This window comes from Nothobranchius furzeri, chromosome 14 (assembly GCF_043380555.1).
Source record: "Nothobranchius furzeri strain GRZ-AD chromosome 14, NfurGRZ-RIMD1, whole genome shotgun sequence".
Lineage (NCBI taxonomy): Eukaryota > Metazoa > Chordata > Actinopteri > Cyprinodontiformes > Nothobranchiidae > Nothobranchius > Nothobranchius furzeri.
The window spans coordinates 44,699,405-44,718,202 of record NC_091754.1 but is presented as its reverse complement, the minus strand read 5'-3'; the positions used below and the strand labels follow the sequence as shown (position 1 = coordinate 44,718,202).

General features: G+C 41.2%; 1 protein-coding gene across 2 annotated transcripts in view; it reads left to right on the top strand.

Annotated features, from left to right (window-relative positions):
• Positions 1-18,798, top strand: part of LOC107380887 (voltage-dependent calcium channel subunit alpha-2/delta-4) — a 78,058-nt gene that overhangs the window by 54,221 nt on the left and 5,039 nt on the right. For both annotated transcript variants that reach the window (XM_054743106.2, XM_070544138.1), the window contains exons 16-32: positions 1,862-1,942; positions 2,049-2,123; positions 3,023-3,109; positions 6,195-6,266; positions 6,480-6,541; positions 6,624-6,691; positions 6,778-6,823; positions 7,028-7,125; positions 7,244-7,334; positions 7,470-7,562; positions 9,403-9,524; positions 10,189-10,257; positions 13,884-13,945; positions 15,922-15,936; positions 16,016-16,060; positions 16,164-16,226; positions 18,770-18,798. The exon at positions 18,770-18,798 is cut by the window's right edge and continues 42 nt beyond it. In XM_054743106.2, coding sequence (XP_054599081.1) covers positions 1,862-1,942; positions 2,049-2,123; positions 3,023-3,109; positions 6,195-6,266; positions 6,480-6,541; positions 6,624-6,691; positions 6,778-6,823; positions 7,028-7,125; positions 7,244-7,334; positions 7,470-7,562; positions 9,403-9,524; positions 10,189-10,257; positions 13,884-13,945; positions 15,922-15,936; positions 16,016-16,060; positions 16,164-16,226; positions 18,770-18,798 — 1,178 coding nt within the window. The remainder of the gene's footprint in view (positions 1-1,861; positions 1,943-2,048; positions 2,124-3,022; positions 3,110-6,194; positions 6,267-6,479; positions 6,542-6,623; positions 6,692-6,777; positions 6,824-7,027; positions 7,126-7,243; positions 7,335-7,469; positions 7,563-9,402; positions 9,525-10,188; positions 10,258-13,883; positions 13,946-15,921; positions 15,937-16,015; positions 16,061-16,163; positions 16,227-18,769) is intronic.

Genomic DNA, 18,798 nt, shown 5'->3' with positions numbered 1-18,798 from the left:
CGAGACTGTTGTGCATGCGTTTATCACCTCTCGTTTAGACTACTGTAACTCTGTCTTAATTGGGGTGAGACAGAGTACAGTAGCTCGTCTGCAGCTTGTGCAAAATGCCATGGCAAGATTCCTAGAAGAGAAAAGGAAATATGATCATATGACACCCATCCTGGCAGATCTGCACTGGTTACCGGTCATTTTTAGAGTGCGTTTTAAAATTCTTTTATTGGTTTTTAAGGCATTGAATGGGGTGGCACCAGAATATTTATCTGACTTGCTACAGCCATATATACCTAGTCATTCGCTCCGCTCAGAGAGTCACCATATGCTTCTATTCCCCGCATCTAGGCTCAAAACAAGAGGAGACAGGGCTTTTTCGGTAGCAGGCCCAAAATTATGGAATAATCTTCCATTATCTGTGCGACTCTCCACGTCAGTAGAGGTTTTTAAGAAGGTGCTGAAGACCCATTATTATAATCTGGCTTTTAAATCTGTGTGTTAACTGATGTCGTTTTGTATTTTGCTGTTTTTATTTTTTTTTATTGGGTTCCTATATATTCTTTGTTTCTATCTTTTTAGTTTAGTCTTGTGCAGCACCTTGGTGACATAACATATGTCTGTAAAGTGCTTTTATAAATAAAGGTGATGATGATGATGATGATGATGATGATGATGATGATGATGATGATGATGATGATACTGTGGGTAGGGAAATTATTCAGGCCCGTGTCAATTTTTCACTCTGTTATATTTCAGCCATTTGCTAAAATAATCAGATTTCTATGGTTACACTGTGATTTCTTAGTAAATATTCTATATGGTGAGAGATAGACTTAATTGTATTTATCCTAGTGAATCTATAATTAAACGGATAAACTAGTAGTAGCACATTCAATGTCAAAGAGAGTAAAATGTTATTATCAGGAGAGGGAGAATATTTAAGTGGTTAGCAGCAGTGTGCTAGATGTTGGCCCCCTCCATCAGGCCACCACAGCTCAGCAGAACATCAATGTAGCTTCTTCTGGGGAGAAAAACGCTTGCAGTATTCCAGTCTGTTCCCCTGTCAGTATGCCTCTCAAATGATTCAGCACAGGCCAAGTGGATAAAACAGCATTCACTCATTACTAGCTTGCTCCTGGTGCTATCTGCTCAATGCTCATGGAAACAGAGGGAGTAGTCCCAAAAGAGGTGTGTTCCAAACATAAAACGCTGCTACTCACATGTAAGGTTATGCACGCCCAACTCTTTACAGGCTTCAGGGTAACATTAATACAACAATCAACAAGAGTTTACCAAAGAGCATCTTACCAAAGTGTTACACAGTGAAGTGTGGTGAGGAAAAAGGACTCATCATGCTTCTTGGTAGAGTAGTCAAAGAAGTCAATTTATTCTCTCTCCGTCCTCAAAATGGCACCTTGTCCATGCCTCTTCCAGTTTCTGAGTCTGTCAGGTTCACAGATTCTCCCTCAGTTTCCCGCCACGTCCACCTATATACACACCCGTAAGATCCCGCCTCCAGTTAAGATTGCCCAATCACCACAGCCTTTCACAGGAGAAAAGCACATTAAAGTGTTTCATAGAACCATCTCAATAATGAAATATACATTTAAACCACATGCAGTTTACACGTCATTTGTTCTAGACATTTCTCTAAGTTCCTCCAATCATGATCAAACATTTTCTATAAAAATACTGCATTTGAGGCGGGCTCCCCCTTTAGCTGCTTCACGATGGCTGCCAGAGAGGACACGCCCTGAGGGTAACAAACATTTTAAGTCCGACAAAACTAACACTATAATCACCATCTTAAACACTAAAGAAAAAAATGTATTGCTTTCTTAACATCAACCTATGTTGTGATTTTTTTTAGCTTTCTCATGGAATTCTGCTTGGAGTGGTCGGTACGGACATCCCACTCATGGAGGTGATGAAGCTGGCACCCAGATACATGGTAAGTTCATATCTCCTCTACGGCTCCAGTTTTATATTCAACATTTAGAATGAGTAAAATATTAAATAAAGCCGGAAAATGGTTTCATTGTCTGTTTCAATTTTAGTTGGGTCCACATGGATATGCCTTTCTCATCAACAATAACGGCTATATTTTGGCTCATCCTGACCTCCGACCTTTGGTGAGCTCTGTTTCTTGTAGTGAAAGTATTCAATAGAATCAGTTGTTGTCAAAGTTTGGGTGAGGAACTTACCGTGGGTGAAAAAACACTAAGACACAACCTGTAGTTTTTACCATTAATTTCTGGAAATATCCATCAAAATGTTGTTGAAATTAAATGACGCCAAGTTGTTGAAAAACAGTGTCCTCATAAGCAAGGCGCCTGGCCTTGCAAGACATCGCATAGCAAGGCCAGGCGCCTTGACATTGAGAAACACCCTAAGTCTTTGTGTGATGCCATTTAGATGCCATGTTTCCTTCTGCAGGAGCCCATGAGGACAAAATGCATTTACTGATTTGTAACAAATGGTTACAAACCTTCATCGTTCTTAAATGTTGTTGTTTTACACATGTACCTCTTCACTTGTTGCCACTGATGAAAAGGAGTCTGATGTGCTCGTTATTTTGCTAAAGTTTGCACTCCCTAGGGCTTTTTGACCCCAATGGGCATCCTTTGGTAAGGTCTTACTCCAACACAAAAATACTGCTTGCTTTAGGTATTGACTGCCCCCTATCGCCAGGAAAAATACACACTGTCACTTTAAGGTGACTTTTAGATAGCAAAATCAAATCTAACAGAAATAACTGCTAATAGCTTATTTTTATGATAAAAATAATTTCCATAATTTGCCATTAGTCATGCAATATAACTACAATAGAGTACAAATTTAAGCTGATTAATGCTTTTGCACTTATTAATTTGGTAATTAAGTAATGTTTTCACAGCTCAACTAGCAAAATTTGGGGCCACAATTCTTTACTATTGTAATTTCATGGGTACAAGGTTTTATAATATGACCAATACTGACCTGTTATTTCTTCCCTTGCATATTTCATCTCAGTATCTGTTTTGTCTTTCAGTATAAAGATGGCAAGAAACTGAAGCCAAAACCAAACTACAACAGCGTGGATCTGTCTGAAGTAGAGTGGGAGGACAAAGATGTGCAGGTGAACCCCTTAGCATTCCAGCGTCCCGCCCATGAACCCCACTGTGTTCATTAAACCTGGAAATTTAAGGGCTTTAAAAGATCTGTAATGAAGATTAAATACTTTTGTGTCATCAGAACACGTGATACTTGAAAAAGAAAGGAGTTTACAAGGAAATGAAGTCCATAAAAGTCAAAGAATGAGTCACAAAAATGTTAGTTCAAAAGCTTTAATTATACCCCATCACTGCCTCACAATAATCTGAAGGATATCCCTACCATGTGAAATGGTAAAGAACCTGTTTCTGATATATTGTGCCTTCTAGCATCCTAGAACCCCCCAAGATGCTTTACAACGCAGTCAGTCAGCACACACACATTACCGCCTTGTGTGTGTTGTGGTCTAAAGCTCGCTGGGACTGCTTAGATCATAAAGCACGGCTTTCAAACACATTTCTTTTGGTATGATGCATGATGCCTGTTGAACAGGATGTATCGCCAGTCAGATCAGAGATGATGGGAGTGTGGTGCTCCTTTAGCTGGGAAACCTTCAGGAGTCCTAATCCTGTACATGCGTGATTTGTTTTTTTTATCGCCACGTATGTGGTGTCTCATGCTTTGAAATTCGTTCAACTGCTTTTTGAACCAGCCTAACTCACTCACTCACTCACTCACTCACTCACACACACAGCATTTGACTTTGAAGTTAAAGTCACCAAGAATAAAACTTTTTCTAGTTTGATCACTGATGACCAGATTACAGACATGTTTGTCCTTAAAGACCACAGCAAGACCTCCACCACGACGTGACGGGTGTGGTGTGGTAAACACAGAGCAATGTGGTGGACATATTTCATTGAAGTGTACAAAAGACCCATCTTGCTGCCACGTCTCAGTAAGACTTAAAAAATCTAACTTTGTTCTGATTAACAGCTCATTTGCAATAAAGGATTTGCTTGAGATGGAGCAGGCGTTTAACAGGGCACACTGAACTGGATCCTGGAGAACATTTGTCTTCTTAACCTGTTGGAGAAGGATGGGTCGTACACATCTGGTGTTCTGGGTTCTCCAGCCATGGATACAGTTTATGTCTTTGCTGGTTGATAAATAAACTGGAGTGAGAAAACTCGGGTTTGTCAGCAGGACAACATTTTGGGACAGTGACCTTTGGAAGACACACAGATGATGGTTGTATTGGGGCGAGGGTGGCACAGGAGTTAAGTGCTTGCCCCGTAATCGGAAGGTTGCAGGTTCGAGCCCTGCTCAGTCTGTTGCTGTCGTTGTGTCCTTGGGCAAGACACTTAACCCACGTTGCCTGCTTGTGGTGGTCGGAGGGACTGGTGCCACCAGTGGTCGGCAGCCTCGCCTCTGTCAGTGCGCCCCAGGGCAGCTGTGGCTACATTGTAGCTCATCCCCACCAGTGTGTGAATATGTGTGTAAATGGGTGAATGACTGATTGTGTTGTAAAGCGCCTTGGGGGGTTCCATGACTCTAGAAGGCGCAATATCAAATACAGGCCATTTACCATTTGTCATTTATTGGGGAGGACTGTAGGGAGCTATGTTATTTGGAGTGGTGGTGCAAGCAATGGCTGAAGAAGATGAAGAGGGTGATGGTGGGATTTCATCCATTTTGATATGTTAGATAGACAGTTTGATATTCGTGCAGACACAGTGTGGTCGTCCGGTGGAAATGACAGAAAGAGCTGGGTGTCGTCTGCATATCAGTGGTAGGAGAAGCCTTGTGATCGAATGATCTCACCCAGTGGGGTGGTGTATATGGCAAAGAGAAGAGGTCCTAGTACAGAGCCCTGGGGGACCCTTGTGGCAAGATGGTACACGGTAGAGGATTGTCCAAGCCAGGATACACTGAATGATCGTCCTGTGAGGTACGATTCAAACCAGGCATGTGCTTTCTCTGTGATGCCCATGCTAGAGAGTGTGGACAAAAGGAAGCCATGGTTGACAGTCAAATGCAGCTAATAAGTCAAGCAGGATAAGCACTGAGGATTTGCCTGTCGCTCTAGCTTCTTTTAAGGATTCAGTCACTGCTAACGCAATGGCAGCGCTGTAAACAGCAGCGGTGTCCTGACCAATCACAAGCTTGCGTTCTCCGTCTCATCAGATGGATGTTTAGAAAAGAGAGCTTGACTCCGTCCATCCCGACACAGACGGAGAAGTATAAATGAGGCTTGAGATGAAGACGGATCAGGAGTAGAGCTGGAAGTCGTGGTGCAGCAGGATCCAAAGCAACGGTGTGTTGGAGCAGAGAGTTCTGCATGTGTGTTTCTGTTTCACACTGATGACAATGTTCTTGGTCAGTGAAGGGAGACACGTTCTAAAACTACCCAGCTCATTTCCTTCAATGTTTTCTGTCTGTTATTTCTGCCTGATGCTTTTCGCTGCTGCGGAGCGAGGCGCATCACCTGTTTTGTCCTCCGGTGACGCACCCCCAAAATTCCACTATCTCTACTCCGGCATGAACTCCGCAGCAAAAACGGTCCCGTTGTAGTCGGCCCGCGAGCAGCGGCACTCCGCTGTTTTTGCGGTCGGTAGATCTTTTAGAACAGCAGTTCAAAGGTAACTCATAAGGTGAATATATATGAACCCAGGTAGCAGTTTTTCTTTAGGATTGAGAGGAGATGCAGGAAGATAATAAACAGGCAGGACAGAAAAATAGTCAAATATAAACAAGTTAGTTATTGTACCTGGTGGTTGCAACAAACAGACACCATTGAAGGTAATCAGAAGTGAGGAACAGAAAATGAAATAATTATTTTAATGTTTAGAGCAGCAGGAACTCTGAGAGGCTGCAGGCGCATCAGTGAGTTTGCGGCCGCTGCACAGGGGGAGGGGGGAGAGGGCTGAAGTAGGATGCAGAAAATACCGTTGTTAAAAGAGATGTTTAACTTAGAAAATGTGGGCGCAATTTTAATTGTCAAAAACTCCAGCGAACCAATCCCCCCCCCCCCCCCCCCCCCCGACGTGTATGACATCATCAATGACTAGTCGAAGTCGACTCAATTTTCATTACTTGACGGTCGACTTTAAAATAAATTAAGTCATGCAACCCCTACTGTGCAGTGTTTAACTCTGAACTCGTCACAGCTGAGGACGGCCATGGTGAGAGGGGAGACCGGCAGCATTACTCTGGACATCAGAGCATCTGTGGATAAAGGGGTGAGAAAGCTGTTCACTTGTATAGCAGAAAGGCTTTGATTACTTTATTATTTATTTCAAAGGCTAATTTCCACCTTTTCGAACATCCCTTTGATCCTAATTTAAATGTGAAATAGCAGCCGATCTGGCTTGAGCGTCACACAACTGTTCTTTTCTAGTTGGAGTTCAGAGAGCGCTCCAGCTTATGTGTCCCTTATGTGTCTGATTCAACAGAAAAGACCCATATACCTGGTCAACAATTACTTTTTCACAGACATTGATGAGACACCTTTCAGGTAAAACTCTGTTTTCATGTGCCACTCCTGTGTCATGAGCTTTGACTTTAGCCTCCCTGTCGCTGCTCTGCCTCACTCACAGCTTCGGCATGGTGCTGACCAAGGGTCATGGAAGCCTCATGTTTATGGGAAATGTATCTGTAGAAGAAGGTATCCTCTTATATTGTTCATCGCCATTTTAAACCGCAGCAGAAGTTGGGAATGATCTGTTCTCTTTTTTTGTCTTATGCTCGTAGGGCTGCATGATTTAACCTCTCCGGACCTCACCATTGCCTCAGAATGGTACGGCGAATCAAGAAAGCTACATTTTGGTTAAAACTTTTATTTTGAAATAGGACTAATTACAAAAGGCAGAGATTGAAGCTAGTCAGTTGGTCTACTCAAAGCACTTGCTCAGAGTCCTGTCTTCCATCTGTTTCTAAATATAAGAAATGGTCCTGGTGGCTCTAGGCCACTTAATGCTGATCATCTGGATGTTTTCATCAGGACTTACTGTGTGACAGACATTGACCCTGCTCATCGAAAGTACACCCAGTTTCAGGCTGTCATCCGCTACCTGCTGGGGAAAGAACCCGATCTGGAGTGTAGGTTAAAATAATCCCACTCCTCAACAGTGAGCATGAGTTAGATGATTGTCTCTGCTGCTCTGTTTGATTAGTCAGTGTTTCTGTCTGGATCTGACCCAACCTGCTTGCTGCACAGGTGATGAGATGTTGCTACAGCAGATGCTGTTTGATGCTGTGGTGACAGCGCCGCTGGAGGCTTACTGGAATGCCTTGATGCTCAGTGACAGGTCAGGCTCACGTACTGTCTAGTACATGATGTGTTTTTTAAATCTTTCTGTTTTCATCCTGAGAGGAAAAGTTCAAGAAATCAAGCTTTATAATGTGGAAGATTAATTTCTGTTCTCTTTTGAAACTTTGAGCAGGTTGGAACCAGGAATGGAGACGGCCTTCCTTGGGATGCGTTCTGGCCTGATGAGAACTATGAGATATGCTGGAACAGAGACTAGAGTGGCAAAGTAAGAGGAAAGGTTCCCTGAAGTGCACAGCTAGTGTTGTTAAAAAAAAACAGAGGCGAAAATCAAAGACAAGAGTGTTTTCCTTTTCACTTTTCCTTGACCAATGAGGGGAAACACCGAAGCTCTAAATTTTAGCTCAGCTCCTTCATCACAAACGGGGCTGATCAACACGTGCATTAATGCAGCTGAAGCCTGACCTGACAGTCCATCTCACTGTCACTCTGGAACAAGGCACTGAGATAAACGTCTCATGTAGTAGACTCATTCCCAACACACACACACACACACACACACACACATACACACACACACACACACACACACACACTAAAGCTTCCATTTGTTAAAAACAGTGTTCTGTTTGTTTACAGTGGGTAGGGAAGTTATTCAGGCCCCTGTCAATTTTTCACTCTGTTATATTTCAGTCATTTGCTAAAATAATCAGATTCCTTTTGTTCCTCATTAATGTGCACACCAAACTCGAGGCCTAGATTGACAGAAAAACAGATTTTTAGAATTTTTTGCAGATTTGTTATAGAAAGACTGAAATATCACACAACTGAGAAAAACACATTGTTTTACAGTTATGCTCATGTTGTTTTCATATATTTATATTTTAAAGACGTCCAATTGAAAGGTCGCCAACCTGCATTGACTGAGGTATACCCTTAAATGCTCGAGCATGCTCTGTGAATGGCATCTGTACGTAAGCGTTGGTCTAACACCATTGGTTAGCGCTGACTGCCACTCAGTTCATATTGCATTGAGCACGATGACACTGGGTGGGTTTAGCCCCCCACCCCCCAAAACACACATTTTTTCTACATTATAGCTCAGGATACGATGACACTCACTTTTATTGATTTCTGAGAATTCATACATAATTCCTTAAAGGGAAACCTCCAGATAGCAGCTTTAATTAGCAAATGCTAATCTTTCAGTGCTAAACCACTGAAAAGTACAAAATAACATATAAATACCAAGCAAACTTTAAGTTGAAAAATGACCATACGCAGTTCAAAACCAAAATAAAACACAGCATTTTTAATTAATATCTTTGAATATTTTAAATCATCTATGAAGTAAGATTTAGCTATGTTTATATAACATATTGAGCTTGTTTTACCCTTTTAACGCCCTTTTTAAAACTAACATTAAACTTCCTTTAGTGATGAGTCATTAGTTCCTGATTCTGTATTAATGCCTGACCAAACACTAAGTAATCATTCAGGAATCATCAGCCTCTAGATTTGGTTTGGGGCTGGATGGAAAGCATCATTTAATCATTAGTGGGTGATAAGTATTATTTTAATTACCAACAATTACACAATCATTAAAGAATAATTAGCTTATAAATCCACTATGGAGTGATTGTGAAGATTAGGTAATCATTAGTGTATGATTAGTTATCTAATCGTTTGATGACTAACCAAGCATTAAGTCATCATTTGGGAGTCAGACTATAATTCTAATGTAGGGTGGTTGTAAAGCTCAGGTAATAATTATTAAACATGAGCGTGAAAACTGAGCTGATTTTGGCACCAGTATTGTAAAGCGCTAAAACCTCAGGTTACAGTCAGTGGAGGCCTTATCTGATCTGCTACCTGATGGGTGAAGTAAAGAGTCTGTCTGCTGATGTTCAGCGTGTCAGTACAACCATAACAAGGCCAGAAACAGCATTCAGTTTCTGCTGAAATGTAATAACAAGTTCCAGGACAGCTAGATTTTTACACATAATAGTGAGCGAGTTCATCAGCCCACTGCCACATCCTGGTGAACGTTACTCTCAGATTAATGCAGAAAGTAAAACGTTATCTACTGATTAACTTGTTCCCCGCAGGACCTTCCTGACTCCTTCAGATAAGGACAACCTCTTCACCATTGACCACTTTCCTCTGTGGTACCGCCTGGCAGTGGAGAACACTCCTGGAAGATTTCTCTACTACCCTGTTAATGACAAAGGTCTGTCAGTCATCATAATTTCATCTTAGGCCCTGTCCACACGTAGCCGGGGATCTGCCACAACATAGATATTTTCCTACGTTTTGGCCTGTCATCCACACGAAAACGGAGTTTTTTCACACGAAAACAGATCTTTTTAAAAACTCCGGCCAAAGTGAAGATCTGCGTTTTCTCCGTTTTGGGTGTCTGCGTGTGGACAGACAAAACCGGAGTTTTAAGGTCCGCAATGTCACTTTCCGCGACAAAAAAATGCTGACATCACGTGTGCGACCTGTGTTTACACTAGCCGACAGCATGGAAGCCCTCAGAGCTGCGATCTGTCACTACCTGATCCATCAGTTGTCCAAGCGCTTTTTGCTTGTTTGTTTTTGCAAGAGAAATTACTGCTGCTTGCGGAAGACCACAGACGAAGGACGAGGTTAAGAACGGGGGAAGTACTGCCGCCTACAGGTCTGGCATGTCCTTAACAACGTATTTATCCGGGTACGTGTGGACAGTTTGTTTTTAAACGAGGTGGTGTGGATGCAAGTTTTTGGAGTGGCGGATATTCGTTTTCAAAAAACCCGGCTACGTGTGGACTAGGCCTTAGACATTGAATATTTCCATGAGAAGAACGTTTTACTAAGATCTGAAAGGACATCTTCAGTATATGTTGCATCAACAGGAATAAAGTATGTTGTTGCAACAACAGCAGTGACTGTATCCTCAGGAGGAAAGACAGCCATGGCTGGAGGTAAGTTCCCTGTCCTAGCTCCTACTCACGGTTAGGATAGTGTGACACAGTTTCTCTGGTGGCTTATTAGTTTATGATTACTCCTATTGGTTTCAGCTAAAGAGCAATAACTTCAACACATAAAACAGGTTAGCTACACTCGCTGTCGACTAGTTTTCTGTCACTTTAGTGGGTCATCATAAGCCAAGCCTTCCTAAAAAGGTCTCAAGGTAAGGATCAGGCTCAAAGATGAGGATGCCATTCATGTTATTTTCCACTTTTTCTACTTGTCGTTTGCGCTGAGGTTTTGCTACACACCATAAAGTTAGTCATTTAAATAAATAATAAAAGGTGCTGGTGTAACCCAGCAACTCTGGCACAAACCCTTGTGCAGCAGAGGTCTGTCAGTGTGTGTGGCTAAATACTTGAAAGAAGAGCAGCTCACCAGCCACACAGTGTCACATGTCTCTGATCTCCAGTGGATCTGGGGTCCAGCAGCATCACAACAGATTGTTCCTGTTTTAACGTGTAGTTGTGGATCTACAGCAGCGTCATGGTTACTTTGGTTGTTTGCGAGAACTTCCTTAGATTTTGATTAGGCTGAGAGCTGACACAAACACTGGTCTACAAGGTGAACTGAAACATCAGGGGCCCAAGGTACTAATGGCTCTACTGTGGAGGCCATGAGTGAACTTCACTTGTGATTAGTAAGTAAAGAATGGTTCCACTTGATTAAAAAGGGTTCATACTAACTTGGACCAATAGTGTCTGGATTAATTCAAAGGCAGACCTGAAACAAACAAACATAATGCATAATACTAAGTTTGGTTTGTATCAAATGGTTACTACTGCATGTCTTTCACCACACTTCCAGGTAGGGCTGGACGATATAGAAAAATAGTACACCGATAACAATTTTTTATTGATCGATATTGATAGTTATTGAAAAATATATTTAAAATTGTAGAAAATTTACAGAGGTGTGAAAAACTATTTGCCCCCTTCCTGATTTCTTATCCTTTTGCATGTTTGTCACACAAAATGTTTCTGATCATCAAACACATTTAACCGTTAGTCAAAGATAACACAAGTAAACACAATATGCAGTTTTGAAATGATGGTTTGTATTATTTAAGGAGAGAACAAAATCCAAACCTGCATTGCCCTGTGTGAAAAAGTAATTGCCCCCTGAACCTAATAGCTGGTTGGGCCTCCCTTAGCAGCAATAACTGCAATCAAGCGTTTGCGATAACTTGCTACGAGTCTTTTACAGCGCTCTGGAGGTATTTTGGCCCACTCATCTTTGCAGAATAGTTGTAATTCAGCTTTATTTGAGGGTTTTCTAGCATGAACCGCCTTTTTAAGGTCATGCCATAGCATCTCAATAGGGTTCAGGTCAGGACTTTGACTAGGCTACTCCAAAGTCTTCATTTTGTTGTTCTTCAGCCATTCAGAGGTGGATTTGCTGGTGTGTTTTGGGTCATTGTCCTGCTGCAGCACCCAAGATCGCTTCAGCTTTAGTTGAAGAACAGATGGCCGGACATTCTCCTTCAGGATGTTTGGGTAGAAGGTAGAATTCATGGTTCCATTTATCACAGCAAGCCTTCCAGTTCCTGAAGCAGCAAAACAACCCCAGACCATCACACTACCACCACCATATTTTACTGTTGGTATGATGTTCTTTGTCTGAAATGCTGTGTTACTTCTACGCCAGATGTAACGGGACATTTGCCTTCCAAAAAGTTCAACTTTTGTCTCATCAGTCCACAAGGTGTTTTCCCAAATGTCTTGGCAATCATTGAGATGTTTCTTAGCAAAACTGAGACGAGCCCTAATGTTCTTTTTGCTTAACAGTGGTTTGCGTCTTGGAAATCTGCCATGCAGGCCATTTTTGCCCAGTCTCTTTCTTATGGTGGAGTCGTGAACACTGACCTTAATTGAGGCAAGTGAGGCCTGCAGTTCTTTAGAAGTTGTCCTGGGGTCTTTTGTGACCTCTCGGATGAGTTGTCTCTGCGCTCTTGGGGTAATTTTGGTCGGCCGCCCACTCCTGGGAAGGTTCACCACTGTTCCATGTTGTTGCCATTTGTGGATAATGGCTCTCACTGTGGTTTGCTGGAGTCCCAAAGCTTTAGAAATGGCTTTATAACCTTTACCAGACTGATAGATCTCTTTTGTTCTAATTTGTTCTTGAATTTCTTTGGATCTTGGCATGATGTCTAGCTTTTGAGGTGCTTTTGGTCTACTTCTCTCAGGCAGCTCATATTTAAGTGATTTCTTGATTGAAACAGGTGTGGCAGTAATCAGGATTGGGGGTGGCTACAGAAATTGAACTCAGGTGTGAAACACCACAGTTGGGTTATTTTTGGGTTATTTTTTAACAAGGGGGGCAATTACTTTTTCACACAGGGCAATGTAGGTTTGGATTTTGTTCTCTCCCTAAATAATAAAAACCATCATTTCAAAACTGCATTTTGTATTTACGTGTGTTATCTTTGACTAACGGTTAAATGAGTTTGATGATCAGAAACATTTTGTGTGACAAACATGCAAAAGATAAGAAATCAGGAGGGGGGAAATAGTTTTTCGCACCACTGTATTTTACATGCAGCTCTGTGATAGACAGAGCGGGGAGCGAACCTGTAACCCTTCATTTACAGGGCGGGCACTTAAAGAGCAAGTCACTCCCTACCAGAGTCTTACTTCATTCCCACTTCTTGTTTGAAAAATGCAATAAATGCTGTTGCCTGGCAGACCGAGAGGGCAGAGCCGCTATTAAAAAATACATACACAAACACACACTGGCTCACAGCATCATTGTGACATCATAATGTACCAGCTATAGTCATAGAGTACCTCTTAGCCAATAGCGATGGCAGATTTTAATTTGAATGTAGTGCAGAGTTTTTACCTAAAGAGGGCGCAACACTGACAGTTTCAGGTAAAATATTTGAATGTTAACTAAGATGCACTAAAGTACCAACGTATTGACTACACGTGTCTACAGCACCATTAGACACTCATTTATGGAGTTTTTTCAGGAAAAAAAACTAAGTTGATTTGGGGGTGACGGTCACCCAGTCAGATGGAAGAATACTAGTCAGTTGACAGGGGTGACAGTCAAAAACAGAGACAGGCATGAGGGGGCACAAGAGCATTGCAGAAAATGATCAGGTTTGAAAGAGCTGGGTCTTAAAGAACAATAGACCGGTCCTGTTCTGGTGGCCCTCTATGGCTCATTTTGCCATTGTGGAACAGGTCAGGGAGTCTGGATTGAGTGTGGTGTCAGCACTGCTATCTGATCATTCTTTGACTAGAGGGACTAGTTGTGAAGTCAGCCTTTGCAAGTGGATTCAAGTATATGCGACCCATTCAAATCATGACTATATCCGACTTATTATGTTTGTTCATTTGGCAGATGCTTTTATCCAAAGCGATGCACAATTTTTAACCTATAGGGCATGTTGGGATCTGTGTGGAGAACCCGGAGGAAACACGCATGCATGGGAAGAACGTGCAACTCCACGCAGAAAGGCTGTAGCCGGGTTTTGAACCTGCAGCCTTCTTGCGAGGCACCAGTGCTAACAACTGCACCACCATCAGCCCGTGTATTTGTTGTAGCATGTCATATGAGAGTGTTCTGCTTTCAGCTGTCGGCGTGCAGATGTCCTTGGCTCTGCTGGAGAAAAGGTTCTGGGCCACTACCAAGCAGGTGACAGCATGACCCCCACCCTGTAATCACTGTTATTTACAATCCCCTTATGTCCCTGGACTGTGCCAGACAGTTTTATAACAACATGCCTTTGTTTAAAACTTGGCACAATTCACCACCAGAAACCAGAAGAGTGAAAAATGTAGTTTCTAACGTCCAAATCATGTAAATTAAAACATGCCAATCTTAGAAACTGCAGCACAGTTTTACTCTAGATGACTGTTAATCATGAAATATCATCCTATCTCATCCTAAATAATATACCAGACTGACATAAAGATGACCTCACAGCACCTTTCACTTGTTTTCTGTAAAAGACCTGCTAGTAACACAAGCTTGTCCTGCTAGGTTTTTTTGTTTTCTTCTTTATTTTATTTTATTTCATATGCAAAAACAATACCTGAATGAAATGCTATTTTGTTATGCCACACGAAACACATTTTACTAAATATGATTAGCAAAACTGTCATGATGAGAGCAGGAGGTTTGGACCCAAAATGCAGAACATCCAGACTACTCAGGCAAGAGCGCTTGAAAAAAGTAAAATCCTTTATTAAGGAAGATAATCAAAAATCCAAAGGGGAGGAGGCCAAAACCTTATCAGACAAAAACCAAAAACTCACTTAGAGACCTAGAGACTAGTAGGGAGGGACAAAACAACGCTGACATAAGACTAAATGAACCAACAAACACTGAAGGACAAGACAGGGTTTTTAAACACAGAGGGAGGTGATCAGGGGAACAGGTGACAGGTGTGAGTAGTGAGAGCTGGAGGGAAGGCAGGTGCGTACAATAATCTAAATGGTGGAAAGAAACAAGCAGGAGGGCAGATAAACCTGTAAAACACAGATAACTAAACTTTAAGACTGAGGGCAGATATAAACAACTAATAACTAGAGGGATGAGGAGAACTAATATAAAATCAAGTGGGGACTAACAGGGAGGACACCAGAGGGAAGGCTAGAGAGGGCTGAGTAGAACCTGGTGGAACCAACTAACTAAATGGGAATCAAAGAGCTTGGCAGGGGAACAGGAGGGGGCTGGGGAACAAAGGGAGACAGAACATGTCAAATACAAATAGTTTTAAATCTAGATGTGGAAATAGCGAAATTTTCTGTATTTTGGTACATTGCAAATTTTTTTGTAAACTCCACAAAATAAATTCCCAAGGAAAATAAACAAGATAGCAGTTTGCTTCAAAAGAATCGATGAAAGACAAAAAACACCCTATATTACCAGTAACAGCAAACATTGCCAGTCTGTGTTTTGCTCATGCGAGCAGGCTGGACAGGGGGGTACATGTCCTATAAACCCTACAATGCAAACTCGAAACATTAAGTGTTCCTGGTAAGAATAACAGGATTTCAGTCCATCTCTAAAAGTCTTCGATTCCTATCCATTTGCCCTTTCTAGCAAATGCTGATAAGAAATATTGTATCGATTAGATATTTCTTAGCTAAATTAGAAAGGAAATCCAGAACTGGGACTAGTACATTACAAAGAACTGAATGGAAAGCAATGCATTTTGATGGCAAAGCGCATTGTGCACAATTTTAGATGTATTTGCTTGTCAGAACTTGAGGAACATAAGTCTCACCCCTAACTCAAGAAGGTAAAGAAACATGAAATCGGACCACCTACTCTGTTACTTGATTTACAGACCCCCCCCCCCCCCCCCCCCCCACCCACCCACCACCACCCTGTTCCTTTCTCCTTTTTGGTAAAGGAAGGCCTACGCCAGTAATAGAATTAGTAGATCCAATGGAAGGCATCTCAAAGTGTCACAAGGAACTTTCTAGTATTTTTTTAACTGTTAATTATAAAAAACAATAAAAGATGATGATAATTAAGCCTCATTCAATGTTTTTTCCTAAAGCTCTGATGGTTGTAGCTTTGTTGTTGTACATCATGTGACAGAAAATTATCCAATCCAAAAATGTTTTGACCATCTCTTTCTTTTCTTTTGCTTCAATTAGCCCAGTGACACAGACGTAAGTACATACATTGTTGTAAAGTCTAAAATCCTAAATCATACATTTTTGTTCTAAATGAGCTTCTACTTCTGCTCAGTGCTCAAACGTTGAAGGAGTTTGTCCTCTTAGCTGTGAAAGCTCTGTAAGTAAACCGCTTTATTCTCTGTGTCGTGCTTAAACGAAACAATCGGTTCGGGTTTGGGTGGCAAAATACTAAATGTCTGCCTGTGCGTCTTCCTGAATAGGACCTTAATTGCTTCTTGGTGGACAACAATGGCTTCATCCTGTTGTCCAAAGAGAACAATGAGGTAAGACCCCCTACCTGTCTCATTTCTGTAGCCAGTGTTTGGAGTAACGCGTAACAAATGTAACAGATTACTGTAATGCATTGCTCTTAGCTGTTACGTGGTAATGTAAGGCATTACAGGAAAAACATTGATAATATTTTATTCAGCCTCGTTATAAGTGCTGAAGCCTCATTGCTGACTTTAACAAGTCTCATCTACAAATATGATCCCTCCTGAAGTTACTACTTTACACCAGAAGATAGTGGAGATGTGGAACCTTCAGGGTGAGCAAAGTTTGGGAGTTTTTAGAGTTTGAAAAACGCCTCCCGCCGCCGAGAGGATCCCAGTCGGGGAGAGGAGGAGACAACATGAAGAGCGCAAATATTAGATAAAACATATAATTGCCGGCAGGTCTGGTCTTTGTTGACTGATCACTTTGTCTGGTAATGACTGACTGATTATGAAGCAGAATATTGACTCTGATGAAGAAATTCACTCATCCAGCTGGGACAATTGACGCTGCTGCAGCATCAGACAGCTGGTGCTATACGAGAGGTGTGTGGAGTTTACAAGCTCCAAACGTTGGGTTTGATGTTGGTTTAACCTTGTTTGGGACGTGATGGATATAGGAACGATGGTAAAAACACCGCTAACGTGAAAGACGTAAAGACAATGTAAAAAAAAAAAAGCCGTTAAAAAAGGGGCAGATGCCGATGCGTTATATTTGGAAGTCAAGTGTGTCACATAATCATAACAATAAAATTAAAATATAAAATTTAAAAAGAGCTTCATGTATTTATATATAAATTAAAACTTTCCAAATATAATGAAAATTTCTAAATAACGTAAAACTACGAAGGAACATCTGTTGGTCAGGCTGAAAAGTTTGGGAACTACTGCTCTAAGTGATAAGTGAATATTGTTATTTAAATGTATTTTATGTGCAGTTTTTTAGGGCTTTTTATGTTTTCTGTAAAGATTGGTGCTGAAAATCAGTTAATGTTTTGCATAAAGCATGAGGTTTTGGTTAGTAATTGAGTGGGAGAATAACAAATGACTGATTTAAAAAGTGAGGCGCCTCTGTCAGTGCGCCCAGGGCAGCTGTGGCTACATCGTAGCTTATCACCATCAGTGTGTGAATGTGTGTGAATGGATGAATAATACACTGTAGTGTAAAACGCTTTGGAGTCCTTACTCTGAGAGGCGCTATACAAGTGCGGATCATTTATCATTTATAGTGATGATCATGCAGAGCTTTGTTGCCAGCTTTCCACTGCACAATGACTTCAAACACGTATATAATAGTGTTAGTTTTTACGTAAACCATTTGATGAAATTACACAAACTCACCGAGCTCTAGTTAAGGCTCTTGTAATAGTGTGTGTGTGTGTGTGTGTGTGTGTGTGTGTGTGTGTGTGTGTGTGTGTGTGTGTGTGTGTGTGTGTGTGTGTGTGTGTGTGTGTGTGTGTGTGTGTGTGTGTGTGTGTGTGTTTGGGGGAGGGTACATTGAAACTTTGTCCCCCCCCAGTTTGAAAATCCTATCTGCTTCCCTGTATGTCTGTATGTGTATATCTATTATATATATATATATATATATATATATATATATATATATATATATATATATATATATATATATATATATATATATATACTGAGCAGATATACACACACATACAGACATACAGGGGCGCAGATAGGGTTTTCAAACTGGGGGGGACAAATTTCCAATGTAAATATAAATTCATACACCAACTTGCTTGGTCTGTTTTTAATCAAAAGATTATAATATTTATTTTTAAAGATTTAATAATATAGCAAAAGTTATTTGTTCATTCAGAAGATCTAAAGATCTTTGCTTGTTCAGTGATCAATATACACCCAAAAGACTAACCGTGTCATGGCGATCCTTCAACATTAACCTGCAAAACGCAGAAGAGTTCTGGTTACACCATCTTTGCTTCAGCTGTGTAAAGTCCAGACGCCTGGTTCTGAGGACTGTTATCTCACAGTTGGTTAGCTATTATAATGGACTGGAAGCTTTGTGCCAAACACCGTTAGTTCTGAGATGTTTGTTGATCTGCACAAAGATATGTAAGATGATAAAATAGTTCATCTAAATCTCCAGGTTTTATTTTGTTAGCTTAAACTGCAGAGATTGAGCTCTGGATAGCGGCTGGAGACAATGTTTGAGCCCGCCAGCTTATGTGGATGTGTGCAATTACCCAGATGTAAACAATAACATTCAATAAACTCTGTAATGATGTTAATAGTACATTTGACAGGATGTGCATGACAGGGAAGTTTCTTTTTTTCTCGCAGTTTCTCTGAGCCTTATTTGCATTTTCTTCCCATCTCAGAAGATCACACTAGATGACATCATGGTAATGCTTTATAGCTCTGCTCATAGCTTGGGCTCTAGGTGCAAATGGAGGATTTAATGTCATTCCCATTGTGATGCTGGATTTTAACCTGGTGTTGGATGGATGGGTTAATGGAGTATTAACGCATCTACTCTAACGTGACACTACTGAACTGTAATACGCGTGTCTTTTGTTTTCCAGGTCGGTCGTTTCTTCGGAGAAGTAGATGG